The 17,400-nt window shown below is 45.4% G+C and overlaps 1 protein-coding gene across 2 annotated transcripts in view; it reads right to left on the bottom strand.

The window, feature by feature from the left end:
- Positions 1 to 17,400, bottom strand: part of LOC117509338 (fibroblast growth factor 12-like) — a 152,545-nt gene that overhangs the window by 7,765 nt on the left and 127,380 nt on the right. Inside the window, exons 3-4 of one of the 2 annotated variants that reach the window (XM_034168996.1) lie at positions 2,231 to 2,367; positions 635 to 833 (exon numbers count right to left, since the gene is read on the bottom strand). In XM_034168996.1, the coding sequence (XP_034024887.1) occupies positions 635 to 833; positions 2,231 to 2,367 (336 nt within the window). The remainder of the gene's footprint in view (positions 1 to 634; positions 834 to 2,230; positions 2,368 to 17,400) is intronic. The other variant, XM_034168998.1, reaches the window with a different exon arrangement.

The following is a 17,400-nucleotide window of genomic DNA, read 5'->3' as shown; positions in this document are numbered from 1 at the left end:
CTCTTTCTTTGTCCTCTCTTTCTCTGTCCTCCTCCTGCTCTGTCCCTGTCCCCTCTTTCTCTGTCCTCCTGCTCTGTCCCCTCTTTCTCTGTCCTCCTCTTTCTCTGTCCTCCTGCTCTGTCCCCTCTTTCTCTGTCCTCCTCCTGCTCTGTCCTCCTCCTGCGCTGTCCCCTCTTTCTCTGTCCTCCTTCTGCTCTGTCCTCCTTTCTCTGTCCTCCTTCTGCTCTGTCCTCCTCTTTCTCTGTCCTCCTCCTGCGCTGTCCCCTCTTTCTCTGTCCTCCTGCTCTGTCCCCTCTTTCTCTGTCCTCCTTCTGCTCTGTCCCCTCTTTCTCTGTCCTCCTCCTGCTCTGTCCCCCTCCTGCTCTGTCCCCTCTTTCTCTGTCCCCTCTTTCTCTGTCCTCCCCCTGCTCTGTCCCCTCTTTCTCTGTCCTCCTCCTGCTCTGTCCCCTCTTTCTCTGTCCTCCTCCTGCTCTGTCTCCTCTTCCTCTGTCCTCCTCCTTCCGTCCTCTTCCTCTGTTTTGTACTTTGACTCGTATTCTCTTCTTTGCTAAACCCATCTTTTTCCTTTCTATTCCTCGTTTTCTTCCCTCCTTCCCTTCCTCTCTAATGTATCCTCCTCTTCCTACCGTCTCACCTTCGATGGGTCTGGGGACAAAGTGTGAGCAGGGTTTGGTTTTCTTCACCCGGTTTCCCTTCATGATGACTCCTTCCTTGTTGAGTCCCAGGAACCAGGCCCGGCCGGACTCGTGCTGCCGGTACAGCGTGGACGAGTAGATGACGTAATAGTTCTCGAACACCGACTCCTTGAACTTGCACTCTGCTGTGAAGATGTCCTGAAAGACATTTGACGTCAAAATGTCTCCTCAACATGTTTTACAAAAGTAACACAGTCAGTGCGACGCACAAAACTGGAGTGCGGGTTAACCCGAACCCTAACCCAACCCTTCTGACCTCCAGCGACTAAAAGAGGCGGTGCCTAATGCTGGCCGTATTCCCACTGGGACCTCTGCAAATCCGAAAAATGTAAAGGTGGAACGTGTGCACGCTGCTGTGCTCTGAGGAAACCGCGGCCGCCGTGCCTGAGGCTGTGAGACTGAACCTCTAGTTGAAGTCCCACTTGGACTCTGGGACACGGATTCAGCGTGATGTCTGAACAATAACGTGTTCTTTCAGCTTCTCTCGTTCTCACTCGGGGCATCACAGATCTGATACAGACCGCCATGTTGATTTGGCACAAGTTTTACACTGGAAGAAGCTCAGAGTAGAACTGTGGAGGAGACCCAGAGCAAATAGTCCCCCTGGCCTGAAAACGCTTTGGGGTTCACAGGACCGGCTGGACGTGTCCATAAGATATAACAACTGGAGGCGAGGAGCAGCAGAGGAACAGTTCAGGGATCAAATGCTGAAAAGAAAAAGTCCGGACATGTGGCTGGAAGAGGCAGACCTGACCACCTGGATCACCTGAGTTCAGGTGTGGGACTGGAGTTAGACTACACGGCCGGTCTGTCGCCTTGGACATCAAACTTAATCTGCACCATCCCAGTCCAACCAGATGGAAATGGCTCCTGGTCTTGGCTGGATTAGCAACATGTGATGGACTGGAGTCCTGTCCAGTGGGAGTGAGACACTCCTGAATCCGGGGTTAAGCGCCGGTGTCACAGACCGAATGGTCTGCTCCTAAAACTCAGTCCACCTTTTGCATCTGTGCATGTGTTGTTTCAGCTCGTCTGAGACGGAGTCTGTTCAGCCAAAGCGATCAAATGGATTCATGTGATTATTAACCATCAGATGATAAAGTAAAACCTCTAAAATCATTCTGAAGTCAGTCTGAAGCAGAAACAAGGTGAAATTCCATGACGTTTTGAAATGACCGACACACAGTGAACGCATCAGCTAGCAGCTCGTTTAGCTGCGCCGCTCTGATCGCTTCCTCCGTCTTTTATGATGAAATAATGCTGAATTTATGTGGAAGTGATTGTTGTAGAAACGCTTCAGATGTCTGTGGCTGAGACAGATGTTGACTAGAGGCAGTTTGAAGCAAAAACAAGGTGAGAATCAGTGAACCGTGTCATCAAGGGGATGGATGTATAGGGGGACTGTTCGGTCGGCGACACCAGCACTGATATTGGACTCATTTCTTCTTCTACATGAACAGTGAAATACTGAATAAACAAAACCTGATCAAGAACCGATGCGGTTCCAGAGCCGGTCAGGAGTGTGATGTTCTTACGGAGGTGTAGAGGAATCCCTCAGCGTTCATGGCCACGTAGAGAGCCGCCTTCACACCCTGGATGGCAACCACCCTCAGCCCCACTGGGATCAGGTTAAACAGAGCTGCAGGACAACAGACACACACACACAGACAGTCTGTTACACACACAGTAAAACTGGCATATAATGGATTCAGGTGGACCTGCACATTTTGTGCATTATAATTGAAATTTGTTATAAGGTGTTCATTACTTGGAAAACCGGACAAAAGCAAAAGTCCCAAAGCTTTTGTCCGGTTAGGGTTAGTATCCGGTTCACAGTTTTACTGCATATATATCTTGAACTGTACGGTACCCACACATTGGTTCAGTACGACGCAGCACAGCGTGATTATAGACCTGAGTGTATCGGTTTCCATACGTCGTTTCATCTCATGTCCACAGACTGTGTGTCCCTCCAGTTTCATGATCTGTGCAGGAGGCGGGGTCTTTCTCCTCCTTCACTGTAGGAGGAGGCGTGGCCACACCGCCAGCCTGCTGTGTCGAACAGAGAAAAAGAGCGAGTTGAAGAAAGTGAGCGGATTATTTAACCCAGAATTTTTGGAAGCATAAATGAGATTAATTTCCCCTTTTTCTTCAGAAAGATGAACCTAAAAGTGAAAACGTACTGATACGTGTTTATGTTGCGTCGCTGTCCCCAAATGAGGTCAGTTCACCTTCGAGTTTAGACAGAAAATATCACCAACATATGACAAAAGTTTATGTTTGTATACTTAAAATTGAATTGTAAAAAGGGGCAGAAAATATAAGACTTGTTCTTCTCTCTGCTCCTTTTCATTCAAAGTCTTGTAAATTTCATTTCTGCTTTTCTGTCTTTTTCTTTTAAATGAATGAAATAAATAAAGGAAAAAAAAATTAGTCTAAAATTTCACAGATGAGAAGTTAACTGACTGTGGACAACAATTTCACATCTGTACAGAGGGAGATGAAATCTGAAGGCAGCCACACGCCATCAAACCAAAAACAAAACACAGCACAATGCGCCGTAAATTCAGCGATCAGAGGTGGAATCCAAATTCTAAATAATGAAAAAAGAAAGTTTACATTTACACTTTGTCGGTGTTGGTGGCATGATTAAAGCTACTGTATGTAAAACCAAATTCATACTGAACTGAGACGTTGAAACAAATATGAACTGAACCATGTGTCGCGGTTCATCTTTAGTCTTCTCAGGATGTCGTCTTTTAGATAACACAAACTAATTGCAAGTGATATGCTAGAAAAGGACACAACACTTTAGAATAATTCAGCCTTAAGCAAGATAAAATGCACAGAGTTTTTAAGTTTATTTAAGCCTTTCAACACAGAGCTTAGACAAACTGAGTCCTCTAGAGAGACTGAATATGTGACAACCGCGCTCATCTATTTATTAGAGACCCGCGGGCATCGCTCCTCCTTCGACTTTTTTATTTATTTCATTCCCAAGACATGGTTTTCTATTGGAAGCGTCCTCTAGTGAACCCTAAGCAGGTGTTAGGCCATTATTTCAATGTGACAAACGCTCCCATTAAAACGTGAAGGATTTACAACTGATTTTTTTAAAAGACCTTCAGCCACAGGTGCAGCTGGCCTGAGCCCCCCCCCGCATGTGGCCTCAGCCACAGGTGCAGCTGGCCCGAGGCCCCTGCACGTGGCCTGCGGGAAAGCACCTAAAAGGCCTTGGAAAGCCCCTGACAGACTGAATGACTAATAGAGCCCTTTTTTTTGGGTTGAACACCTGCTAGTTCAGCCAGAGGACATACAGTTCAGATCAGGACACTTGATAGTTCATCATAGTTCAAATAAGGACCTAAAAATTCTTCTACAGTCCCTCCTCTGGGACTCGAAAGAGTCCCATTACATCAACTATACTCTTGGGTTGTTTACTGACAAGACATCCTCATTTATGCATTGCAATAAAAAAGAAAAACACATCACTCGAATTACTGATAACTCTGGTGCGGATATGAATATCAGTGATACTTCACACGGTAAATACATTGAAGTGCAGGTGAACCTACATACTAAGGCACAAGGTGATCAATTAGCTGGATTATATCAACGCAAGGTGACATTCAAACATTGAGTTTTGGTGTACTTCAAGGCACTTAGAATGGCCACATAAAACAAGTTACATCAACCTCTTAATCATGGCAAAGTAAAGGCTTTACATTGACATCAGTGCAACCAATCATCTTCTGGCATCTATTGTCTCACTCAACCAGAGGCTCCAACCCATTATACTTGGTTCTACATATTATTTTGTTAAAGAGTCACACATTTATTACTTAAATGCATCAAATAACCCCTACATTACCACTATTTAGTCAACCAATCAAGAAACTATTCTAAGGTTAGCGCAGCTATGTCTAGTTAAATGATAAACACCATAAATGGTTTCCCTTCATGTCCGTCCTTAAGTCATTTGCCTTAGTCAATCATATAATGGTTTTCATTATAGGCCATTTCTCAACATTCTCCACTTTGTTTTTCTTCTTTTTCAGCTTGTTTTCTAATGCCCTTTTTGGCCAGACGCCAAATTTAGGCGATGCATGTCTCTTGAGGCATGCTATAATTTAAGAAAAAGGGGTCCCTATGGTGCATCTTTACTACTAAATCTCCAAACACGCCGTGTAAGGGTCCCCTTTTTATAACTTTGCAATGTGATATCTATGTGTACGCATTTAGCTTTATCTGTGTTACGCAGATGATGGTAAGGACAGACATTTACCCGACCTTCGTTACTAACATATATCCTTCTTTGTTTTTATTTACACTCAGATTTCTGAAACCAGTCCGCAATTCAAACTCAAGAACCAAGATCATAGTCCGTGTTCAGTGCCATTACATCAGTCCGCACTCCTCAGCATTTACTCAGCGTCTGAAGTTTTGGGAGAAGTTGGGGAATATGGGGAGGTTGGCCTTTCAGGGGTAGTGGGGGAAGGATCAGGAATTCTGGCTTTCAGACAGTCGTGCAGTTCTCTGATGGATCTTTCCAGCTCCTTGTGCTGCTTGGCCAGGTTGTACAGGGCCCCCAGAGAATTCTTGCCCACATTCAGGGTGGTGGTGGCCAGCCCTAGCTGTTCCCTTTCCATATGCTCCATCATGCTGGCTAGCATGTCCATACTAGACTGAAGACCACACAGTTGAGTATGGAGGCCCTCCTGAGCACAAGAGATGTTGGCATTGTCACGGTGTATCCTTAACAGGTATGCAGCTGTCTGACTCAGTTGTGGCATGATTTCCTCAAATAGCCCATGGGGAATGTGATTTGTGAGGGGCAGGAGCTGCTCCAAGGTTTTTGGAACAGACTCTTGTGGAAGACGAAGCTCTCGAACCAAGATTGCCATGTCCAGTGGGGTGACCATGACCAGATTAAGGTTGTGCAGTCCAGGGGACAGGAAGTACAAGGGGGAAGGCATTTCGTGTGTGGGGGGAGTATTGTTGATGTCGCACAGGCAAGTGGTTGGGACACTCTGGGCATTTAGCAGCCTGTACAAAGCTCCCCTCTGTCCTGGTGGGTGAGTTCGACTAAGGTCCACCCCTGCTGATCCTCCTCCAGAGGTACTGGGCTGATTGGAATATCTCTCCTGCCTTGGGGGTGGAAAGCTGGGGACAGGTCCTAGCAGTGAATTGGGTCTAGGATGCACTCGGGCGGTTGCTGCATATGGCCGACCTTGGCTGCCTCCCCTGGAGGGTATCGTTGCCACTGGCACATGTGACTGTCTCCATGGCATCTGCGGAAGGGGTGTGTTTCTGAGTCCAAAGGGTCCTTCAGGTGATGGTGGAGTCCTCGGGCCGACTCTTGCTGCAGGCAGATTCTGTGAAGCCATCATCGCCAGGTGCTGGAACGATGAAGATCCTTCTGTTGCCAACTGGTTTAGCTGCTGGATGGAAGGCGGCTGTGGCGACCAATCATGTCTCGACCATCCCTCCTGTATATCCTCTTCTCCAAACAGTTCTGAGAGTCCAATCAGACTTGATAGAGGCAGATCAGGCATAGGTCCCTGATCCGGGGAGTCTGGTCTCTCAGCCATACTCCTGTGTCCTAGTAATATACATATACGTTCATTATTACAGCTCCATGTCATTCTTTCAGATATTGTCTATCCTATCCCTCATTTTTGTGGGTGCATGTGTGTGAATGTAAATGTGCGTGCATGTCTTCTTCCTCGTCTACAATATCACCAAGCACGGTCCATCCCAGTCCTCCCTATCTGGGGTATACACCACAATATTAGGTAGCTGGGGGCTGTCGGGGAGGATAATTGGTATTTCATCCATTTCCATATATTCTGGTTCTCTGTCTATTTCGTTTGTGCTTTCTTCCAGGGCTCGGATGGCTAACAGTGGGAGCTGTCCTACTGTGGATGAAATCAATTTATTGACCAGAAATTTTATCAAGGGAATACCACAACATATTACCAGCAAGACCGCCACCCCTGTTAGTGCCAAGATTACACCTATCTGATATAACCAGTCTTTCCATGATATCCACCCTCTCCTTAGAGCCCCAAACAGTGAAAATAGTGGGCCAATATTCATTCCATTCCCTACAATGTATCCAGAATCGTCAGTTTCATTTCTCCCTCCTATGGAGTTACTTAATAGTTCCTGTTGCATCTCTTCAAGTGTGATTAAGAGCTCTGTCAAATTTCCGTCTTCCCCTGTACGCATGGGAATAGCTGTGCAACATTCGGTGGCTTTGATCATAATACAAACTCCTTGTTCATCAGCCATCATCATCTCGATAGCTAATCTATTTTGCATTGTCATTAGCGAGGTGGCGTGCAGTTGTTCGGTTAAGGCTCCTACTGCTGCCAATGTCCAATTCAAATATCTTTGTTGATTATACCACAAGTAATTAATCCACTGCACCTCCTGGAACCTAGAACGGATTTTTGGAGTAACCCCGAACAGAGCCAATGCCCATCCCCATTTATCCGCGTCTTCATCTGCTTTAACTCTGCTACTGTCTATGGCTTCTAATTGTCGGGGTATCCCTTCTGGTATCCCGTTTCTTACTGTGATGTTGTAGTCTGTTTTAAACGTCATTATTCCTCTTTTCTTACGAAGTTTCTGTGGCATGGGTTGTATTGAATTTGGCATTTCAATTACTGTTATAGCTCCTGTGAGCATCACAGGAGCACAAAGGCCTTTCCAATTAGGGGACAGCGATGACAGGAGTTTCCTTCTTTGTCCGCATATCCAAAAGATGTCAGCTAAGGGTACCGTTCCCTTAGCTAAATTTGGAGTAGATACCCATGAAGCATGGGTGAGATTCAGTCCAATTACAGACCCCCCTGTGGCCGGTACTATTTGTTCACACTGTATGCCTGCTGCTGGCAGGGTGTGACAGACGGTAATGTTCCATGCTGTTTTGGCCGGTTTGTATTCTTGCTGCTTTTGCATACACTGTATGTGGTGTTTTGGCTGGGTCGTCCCTACCTGCCAATCGCTTATGTATTGTGCTACTAAGCCTTTAGCTATACAGAATGGGTGTATCATCCCTTTCTCTATTTTAATCATAGGTGGAACGGTTCCTTCTGTACTTAGAGGCACTGGACAAAGTTTACTGTCGGCAGCATATTTTTCATCACCTACTGCCATTTTCATAACACATTGTGTATAGCATTCTGCTTGGTCTGAGTTATGTTGGGGGCTCCTATAACAGTTGTTGATATCAGGTAGGGGTTTAGCCTGAGGTATCACACCTTTCCGGTGACAGGCTATGCAAGGCTTTTCACTGATCTGCCTAGCCGAAAATTTCAACCATTGGTAAAATAGACTGGTCTTCAACCCTTGTGTGCGGGCTAGGTCTGTACTGGGATCCCATCTCCCTAAGTGACTGCTTGTTTCTAGGCTTCTAATTGTCCTCTTTTTCCTTGGTTTGATTTTTACCCATTTTGTGGCTTCATGTACTGTAACAGTTACATCTTGCTTGGTTTCCCTGCATCCTCTTTTATCACAAATTACCTCTATGTTGAGTGTTCCCTCCTCTTCACATTTGATGCTAATGGCTTCGCCTAATATGTAATCCCCCAGCTTTCCCTGTATTCCTATGTTCTTGTAGGCTTTTGATTTAATGTATACCAAATTATATGTTTTTCCTGTGTTTAGAATGCCTTGTTTAGCTGCTATTGCAGCCATGGCCACGGCACAGTCCGTTGTATGTTTTGGATGTCTATTTTCTCCCATACTGACCACCAGTAGTATTGTCAATCCCTTGAATAATTCCTTAATCATTGCTCTGATGACTGTTGAGATGTACTACTAGATGTGCTACTGAGTGAGCCGTCACTAGATGAGCTGTCACTAGGGATGTGTGGTGTATCTGTGCTTTGTCTGGGTTGTACATCCTGCGGTTCTTCTGTCGGTAAATCTACTGAGTTGCTGTCCGAGTCTGATGTCTCCTGTGGCCTGTCTATCTGTCGGTCTGTATTTCTGTCTGTCTGTTGGCCTGCGTCTCCAGTTGTTTCTGAGTCTGTCGCTGCTCTATCTGGCAGGGATCCACTACTCTCTGAAGCTGTGCATCGTCTTTGTTCAATCAGTCTCTGTGAGCGCCTTGGCCGGTGTTCGCCTGGCTGCAGGGAGGCGTGGCCTTCCCTCGGTGCTTCTTCTGGCTGCAGGGAGGCGTGGCCGTCCCTCGGTGTTGCTGTAGGGTCTCTGGCTTCTCTTGCTTCCCCCCTTGGCCCGGCGGCTCTGCCAAGACGAGCTTGCCGAGGCCGCAGGGGCGCTGGGCCACCAACCCTACAGCAGTGGTTTAAATGAAACCAAGTGTCCTTACCGTCTACTTTGACTGCTGTACGTGAGGCAAGAATAACTTTAAAAGGACCTTCTCGGCGGGGCCTGTCCCACTTCTTTTTGAACACTTTGACGTAAACCAGATCACCAGGCTGGATGCTCTGATTTTCGAGTGGAATCTCTGCTTCTCTGTCTTCTGTAGCACCTTTGACCTGCAAAAAGATAGTTTTGTGTATTTGGGTTAACTGTCTCAGATAATTATGCCATTCGTCTTGTAGCTGCTCCAGCGATGGTCCTTCGTAGGGTCCTCTAAGGTATGGAATAGGCATCGGCCGACCTGTAAGAGCTTCAAATGGTGTCAAATGGGTTAGTCGGTTAGTTTGTGAGCGCATTGACAATAAAGCAAGCGGCAACGCATCCAGCCAGGTTAGTTTGCCATTGCTGTCTGCTATGATTTTTGCTAGTTTGTTCTTTAAAATGCCATTAGCCCGTTCGACCGCCCCATTTGATTGAGGGTGATAAACACACCCAAACTTCTGTTTGATACCCAATTGTTTGAATGTTTCTTGTGTAACCTTGGCTACAAAAGCCCTACCGTTGTCAGATGAGATAGTATCTGGAATGCCAAATCTTGGAAAGACGTCTCGGCACAGAAATTTGGCTACCGTTTTATGGTCTTGATTTGCAGAGGCTACTGCCTCAATCCATCGGCTGAATCTGCATATCACTACCAAAACATATCTCATTCGTTTAACTCGGTTTTCAGCTCCCATGTCTATGAAATCCATCATAAGATGTCTGAATGGCCCATCAGGGACCGGAATGTGGGCTAAAGGGGCTGTGAATGATTTCCGGACATTGTACTGTGCACATACCTCACACTCATTCAACAAACGGTCCACTGGAGCTGCCATATATGGTGACCACCAGACAGCTTTTAGTTTGTTCATAATTTGGACTCGCGAACAATGATCGGGTCCGTGGGCCCAAATGATTGCATGTCGTAATAAATTGGTGGGTAACACAAAATGTCCATGACTACTGTGCCACAGCTTGTCCGCTGGCCCCTGACTGCGTGTCTCAATAGCGCCTCGTTTAACCCACATTCGTTTTTCTTCTCCACTGGCCCTACTTTGGGCCACTATCAGTGCGTCAAGTGAAACCAGTGGGGCACAATCTTGGATGGTTAGCAGGGGAAACATATTTTCTCCTTGTGCTCCTTTGCGAGCTGCGTCATCTGCTAAGTTGTTACCTTGAGCTATGATGTTATTATTCTTTTGATGACCTGCACATTTAATGATGGCTACCTCAGACGGTAATTGGAGAGCTTGTAACAGTTGGGAAATTGCTTCTCCATGAGTGACAGGGGTGCCATCTGCTCTCAGGAATCCCCTTTGTTTCCAAATGTTCGCATGTACATGACATACGCCATAAGCGTAGGCTGAGTCTGTAGATATTAACACGTTGATCTTTAGCTATCTGGCAAGCCATAGTTAAGGCTTTGATTTCTGCCAGTTGGGCTGAACAAGGCTGATCAATTCCTTGGGACTCCAGTAATTCAAAAGTCTCGCCATCCGTGTTTAGTTTAACTATCCCCATACCCGCATGCAATTCCGCGGCATCCCGAAAGCATGAGCCGTCCACGAACAGGGTTAGATCTGCATCTATGGCGTGATTATACAAATGTTCTCTGGCTCTCAAAAATTTCTCTGTCTCTGCCACACAGTTATGTGGAGTACCATCTAACGGTGTGGTCAATTTGGTGGCGGGATTCACCGTGTGACAACGTTGTATTGTTATTTCTGGAGCGGACAACACAACTTCATATCCAGTGCGTCTAGCTTGTGTTAAGACAAAACGTTGACTGGTTAGCAGGGCATGTAACTGATGCGACGTGTACAACGTTACTGCATGTCCCATGATTATGGATGATGCTTTTTGAAATGCAAAGGCAGCTGCTGCTAGACCCTGATAGCATGGTGGCAATCCTGTTTCAATGTTGTCAAGCTTTGTACTATAATAGGCCAATGGTTGTTTTCCTTCAATTGTTTCCTGCATTAGTACAGCACATGCATATCCAGTTTTTTCAGTAACGTACAAATGGAAAGGTTTCCCATAATCTGGGTTACCTAACGCGGGAGCAGATTGCATGTCTGTTTTTAGGGCCTCAAAAGCTCCCGTTGCCTCATCTGTCCAGACGTGGAGAGCTGCATTGCTTGTTCGCCCCACTGCTCTAATCATGGCACGCAAAGGTGCAGTTTTTATAGCATAATCACAAATCCACAGCCGACTGTACCCTGCCATCCCAAGGAATGAAAGCATCTGTCCCACTGTTTGGGATTTGGGAGCCTTGATTATAGCCTCCACTTGGCTTGGGGCTATACATTGCGTGGTCCCACACAACTGTCTTCCCAAGTATTCTACTTGTTGTTTGCAGAACTGCAATTTGTCCTTACTTACTTTATGACCTCCATCTGCCAATGCATGCAATACAATTAATGAATCTTTTTCACACTGTTCTTGAGTCTCTGATGCAATAAGGAGATCATCCATATATTGCACCAATGTACTGGGTATGTCAAGGTGTTGTAAATCTTCAGCCAGGACTTTGTTAAAGATGGCTGGGGACAGGTTCAGTCCCTGAGGTAGCCGTGTATACGTTAGCTGTTGTCCCAGAAATGTGAATGCAAACAAATGTTGTGAGTCTGGGTGCACAGGCACACTGAAATAGGCTGAACACAGATCGATTACTGTGTACCATTTTGCTCCAGCAGGGATGCTTGATAGTATAGTATGCAGATCAGGTACTATAGGTGCATCCATTTCTATTATTGCATTGATAGGACGCAGATCATGTACCAGCCGATACTCTTTGGTATTGTTTTTAGGGATAGGGTAGATAGGAGTATTGCATGGGCTTGCAGTTTTTATTAGAACTCCAGCTGCCATTAGTCCCTTAATTACTGGTTTTATGCCTTCAATAGCCTGAGGTTTTAATGGATACTGCCTTTGGTGAGGCAGTTTTGCTCCCGGTTTTACTTTTATTTTTACTGGTAAGGCTGTTTTTACTAGTCCTACATCCGTTTTGCTTTTGGACCACACCACTAGTGGTATTTGCTCTAACAATTTCTCTTGTTGGGCTGATAACACCATCTGTCCCTCTGGTCTAGGATTGAGCTCCACTTTTTGAGCTATAGCCTCATCATTTACTTTTAAGTTAATTCGTACAAACTGCTGGTCTTTTGACAGATGTACTTGTGGACTTTCCATGTTTTGCCATTCTTCAACTTCTGAGGCTGTCTTTACCATTGGACCTAGGTCATGGGATTCATACTTTTCTGAGACTAAAAGGGTCACATGAGGCGTGGCATTCGGCACTTGATACCATTGTTGTTCAGCTGAAGTTAGCTTAACAGAAGCTGCGGCCCCTTGGGGGCCTAAATAAATTTCTGTGGTGGTTATGTGAAACAGCCGTTGATTCATCAATGCATCCCAGCAGCATGCATAGTCAGTCTGTTCTTGTTTGGCATCGAACATCAGGGTGACATGTAAAGGTAAACTAGGTGTATATACTGCTGCATAGTGTTGTTCTGCCCAGGGCTTCCATTTTTCCCATTCCAGTTGGAGATTTGAATTTTCTGGTTGTAACTTCAGCCAGTATACCATGGGTTGCACAGGTCGGACCTTGTTTTCCATGTCCATAAGCACCATAATGTTGGCGAGTGCTTCGTCAGGAAAGTGTATTTGCAGTCCTTGATGGGTACACACTATCTGGGTTTGTAGCTTACATAAAATGTCTCTTCCCAGCAAATTCACAGGTGTATTTTGTGAGTATAACAGGGGTGCTTCAATTGTTTTTCCTGCAATCGTTACAGGAAGTGGGCGTGTAAAAGGTATTATTTGAGTTTTCCCAGAGAAGCCGATGGTCTTAATTACAGACCCAGAGAGGGGGAGATGAGCGCCCATTTTACCTATGCAAGAGTACGTTGCCCCTGTATCCACCATGAAAGGGAAATCTCTGTTTTGTATATTAACAGTGACGGTTGGCTCTTCCTTAGGTATCATCGAAATAGCCAATGCCACCGTTTCCCCCTCTGTCTTCTCTAGGCCCCCCTATTGCCAATAGGCAGAGGGTCCAACCCAAGGTCGGGGCGGACAATTTCTCATTCGATGTCCAGGTTGTCCACAGCTCCAACACTCATTAGAGGGTTGATCCCCTATTGGGGGTGTTGATCCCATAGGCGGCCCCGCTTGACTGTTCCTGGGAGCTGAGTTCTGGAATCTGCTTCCAAATGAAGGTTGGCGAGATCCTCTTCGCCACCCTCCTCTTTGACCTTGAAAGTTCCGTGACTCTCCTCTCCACCCATGACTGTAGGTGGGTCCATTTCCGGGTGTGCCAGTGCTATGGTAGTGATAGTGATGCTCCACTGGTGCTGAGACTTCTCCTGTAGGAGTGCTTCCTGCTGCTCCTTGGGGGCTCTGTGTGGCTGTTACCACAGGTGCCTGTATGGTGGCAGCAGTGTTTGCCGTAGGGCCTGTGCTTGCTGGCTCAGAAGGAACAGGGGTCATCATTGGTGCCTGGGTCTTTGTTTTTTCTTTCTTGACTTTGGTTAGCTCTCCCAACTGCATCTGCACCAATTTTTTCGTCAGGGATTTTGCTGCATCTTCTTCTTTTTGTTTTTCTTTCTTGTAGATTTCAAGATGGTGACAAATATGCTCAGAGTATAAAGCCCAATTCATTTTTGATAGTCCCACGACTCCATCAAGGGCTTTCTGAACCTCATCTGGTAGAGCCTTTTTTACAGTTATTTTAAACAGGATTTCAGTTGCTGGAGAATGGTTCCATGCATTTCCTGTTTCCTCCGCCCATCTCTTCTGGAATCGGTGCAGGAATTTCTTTGGGCACTCTTCAGGTGTCCACTCCTCATCATCCAATTTAGAGGGATCCAAGACCTCAGGGTACTTTCTTCTCAGTCCTTCCCACATGGAGTTTCTATAGCGATTAAAGGGGACTTCATCATGTTGATTAGTGCCCATCATTTGTGTTAGTCCAACCTTTCCTGCTAATTCTTCAGTGTCATGTTTTCCCATGACATGCATTAGCAAGGCTTTTATGTCACCTAAAGACAAGGTTACCCCGGCAGTGCCGTCTTCTAAGGCAGTTATCCATCTCCCAGCTCCTTGGGTGATGTCTGGCAGCCTGTTGGCCAGCCCCACCATGTCTGTCCAGCTCCATGGGGTATACACATGATGACCATTTCTAACCACCAATGGGCATATGAGGTCTTCGTCCTCCTCTTCTTCTGTGGGGGCTCCATACTGTCTTCCAGATCGAGTGCGACTGACTGGTTCCAGGCAGTCCATCCAGTTGGTTATATTCTGTTCTAAAGCCGCTATGTCTTTGGCTACACATTGTTGCCTTTGCCTGAGTCGGGCCTCTTTTGCACTCTCAATGATGATCTCACCAGAAGTTTTTCGGGTGGGTGGCTCTATAATGTGATTCCCTTGATTGGGCGTCGATTGTTGTAATATTCTTCTTTCCTCGGCGTCCCTATGTCTTTGTATTCTTTCCTTCGCTAGCCGAAGTTGCTCAGCTAGTTCTTCATTATCTCTTCTGGCCAGATCCAGTGTGTCACAGAAGCTCTTGTGCCACTCTTCGGAGCCTCTATAGCCTGTGAAGGTCCAGTCGGCTGACTTATAGTGGGAGGGGACGGTTTTCAGTGGACCTCGATGTACAGGCGGAGCCTTCAGGTCTCTCTCTTTATCCTCGTCTGCCTCCGTGTCACTGTTATTTGTGGCCCCCCCTGCTGGTCGTGGTGAGCGACCACTTACTTTCGGACTTGGAGACCTTGTATGATCCATTTGACAGACTGAGGACCTGTCTCCTTGTGGCTCTCGAGCTTTTAGTGTCAGTGTGAATTTGCCCTCCACATCCATGCCTTGGTCCTCTTCACGAGTTCCTAATACAAATTGTCCAGCTGTCCTTCCCATATCATGACGTTTATATGGGGGTGGCTCTGCTTCCCAGCTCGGTGCACTGGCTTTAGTCTCTTTGGATCTTTCCTCTGTCATTTTTTCTCTTTTCTGCTGTAGCCTCTGCGCTTCCTGCTTGAACAAGGCCAAAACTTCTTTTTCTTCAGTGCGTTTTTTGTTGTTATTCACGTTCTTCTGCTGATCTTTAATTTCTTTTTTCTGTATTTCTACCGCAACTGCTTCACACATCACCGGATCAAATGATCCCTCCAAAGGCCATTGCCTGCCCCCATGTGACCTTTTGTGCCACTTTCTCATACATTGGTTGGCCTTAGTGCGTTTTCCTGGATATTTTCTTAGTACTAAGTCTAGCGGGGTACTTTCCCGACCTTGACCTTGAGAGTTACCCATGTAACCCTGACAAACGCTATGTGAGGTGTTTCTATGGTGTTCTGGTAGTCCCTCAGGGCTGTCCTGATCCAGACCAATAACTTGCCGGCTGTAACACCTGTTTTGTATTTTAAACCCTTAAAAGGATTAAATTTCCAACTGTTATGCCCGTCTTCTTTTTCTTTAACTAAATATGAAAATTTACCTGTTTCCCACCGAACCTTCCTTGGGACCACAGTCAGAGTCAACCTAGGAAACAGTTCTTCACCTGGATCGGTTGGCAGTGTTATTAAATGATTTAATGGTATGCTAAGTTCTTTATTGGGATCAGCACAAAGCAGCTCCAGCCATGGGGTTAAACCCTGATGCCACAGACGTCTTATCAGCAGCTCCCAATTAATTAGAGGGAATTGTTCTTTCTTTTGCTTCAGATTGATTACCTTAGTAATCTGCCATAATTTCTGATTGATCTCTTGTTCGTCCTGCCAATGTTCTGCTCCTACCCTGTCAAAATAGGTCCTTTCCAGCCAAAAATGTGTCCTGATTCCCTGGGTTTCAATGTCTCTGTCAGTCAAGTAATGTTCTGGGAGTATTATTTCATCATCACTTAAGTCTCCCATCAATGACTGTCCCAAGCATTGATCAGTCTGTCAGCTTTTTCACTATAATCTAAGCTTTAACTCTTTTGATTTATAACCAACTTTATTTATTTAATCCTCTTACAACCCTAACACTTCCTAATGTCTTTGCTCCCGACTTTCTATTTTCCTTCTAATTTTTTAACTTTCTGCTTCTTGTCTTTTTCTGCTATGTTTGTTTATTATGAGGTGGGCTTCATAGATAATTGGCAAAGCTTCTGGGGAAAACCTGGTCTTGTTAGGAGAGACGGCATCCATCCCACTTTAGATGGAGCAGCTCTCATTTCTAGAAATCTGGCCAATTTTCTTGGATCCTCCAAACTGTGACTGTCTAGCGTTGGGACCAGGAGGCAGAGTTGTAGTCTTACACACCTCTCTGCAGCTTCTCTCCCCCTGCCATCCCCTCATTACCCCATCCCCGTAGAGACGGTGCCTGCTCCCAGACCACCAATAACCAGCAAAAATCTATTTAAGCAAAAAAATTCAAAAAGAAAAAATAATATAGCACCTTCAACTGCACCACAGACTAAAACAGTTAAATGTGGTCTATTAAACATTAGGTCTCTCTCTTCTAAGTCCCTGTTGGTAAATGATATAATAATTGATCAACGTATTGATTTATTCTGCCTAACAGAAACCTGGTTACAGCAGGATGAATATGTTAGTTTAAATGAGTCAACACCCCCGAGTCACACTAACTGTCAGAATGCTCGTAGCACGGGCCGGGGCGGAGGATTAGCAGCAATCTTCCATTCCAGCTTATTAATTAATCAAAAACCTAGACAGAGCTTTAATTCATTTGAAAGCTTGTCTCTTAGTCTTTTCCATCCAAATTGGAAGTCCCAAAAAACAGTTTTATTTGTTATTATCTATTGTCCACCTGGTCGTTACTGTGAGTTTCTCTGTGAATTTTCAGACCTTCTGTCTGACTTAGTGCTTAGCTCAGATAAGATACTTATAGTGGGCGATTTTAACATCCACACAGATGCTGAGAATGACAGCCTCAACACTGCATTTAATCTATTATTAGACTCTATTGGCTTTGCTCAAAAAGTAAATGAGTCCACCCACCACTTTAATCATATCTTAGATCTTGTTTTGACTTATGGTATGGAAATAGAAGACTTAACAGTATTCCCTGAAAACTCCCTTCTGTCTGATCATTTTTTAATAACATTTACATTTACCCTGATGGACTACCCTGCAGTGGGGAATAAGTTTCATTACACTAGAAGTCTTTCAGAAAGCGCTGTAACTAGGTTTAAGGATATGATTCCTTCTTTATGTTCTCTAATGTCATATACCAACACAGAGCAGAGTAGCTACCTAAACTCTGTAAGGGAGTTAGAGTATCTCATCAATAGTTTTACATCCTCATTAAAGACAACTTTGGATGCTGTAGCTCC

The sequence above is a fragment of the Thalassophryne amazonica genome, chromosome 4 (assembly GCF_902500255.1).
Source record: "Thalassophryne amazonica chromosome 4, fThaAma1.1, whole genome shotgun sequence".
Lineage (NCBI taxonomy): Eukaryota > Metazoa > Chordata > Actinopteri > Batrachoidiformes > Batrachoididae > Thalassophryne > Thalassophryne amazonica.
The sequence above is the reverse complement of the archived record's forward strand: the minus strand, read 5'-3'. Positions and strand labels throughout refer to the sequence as shown.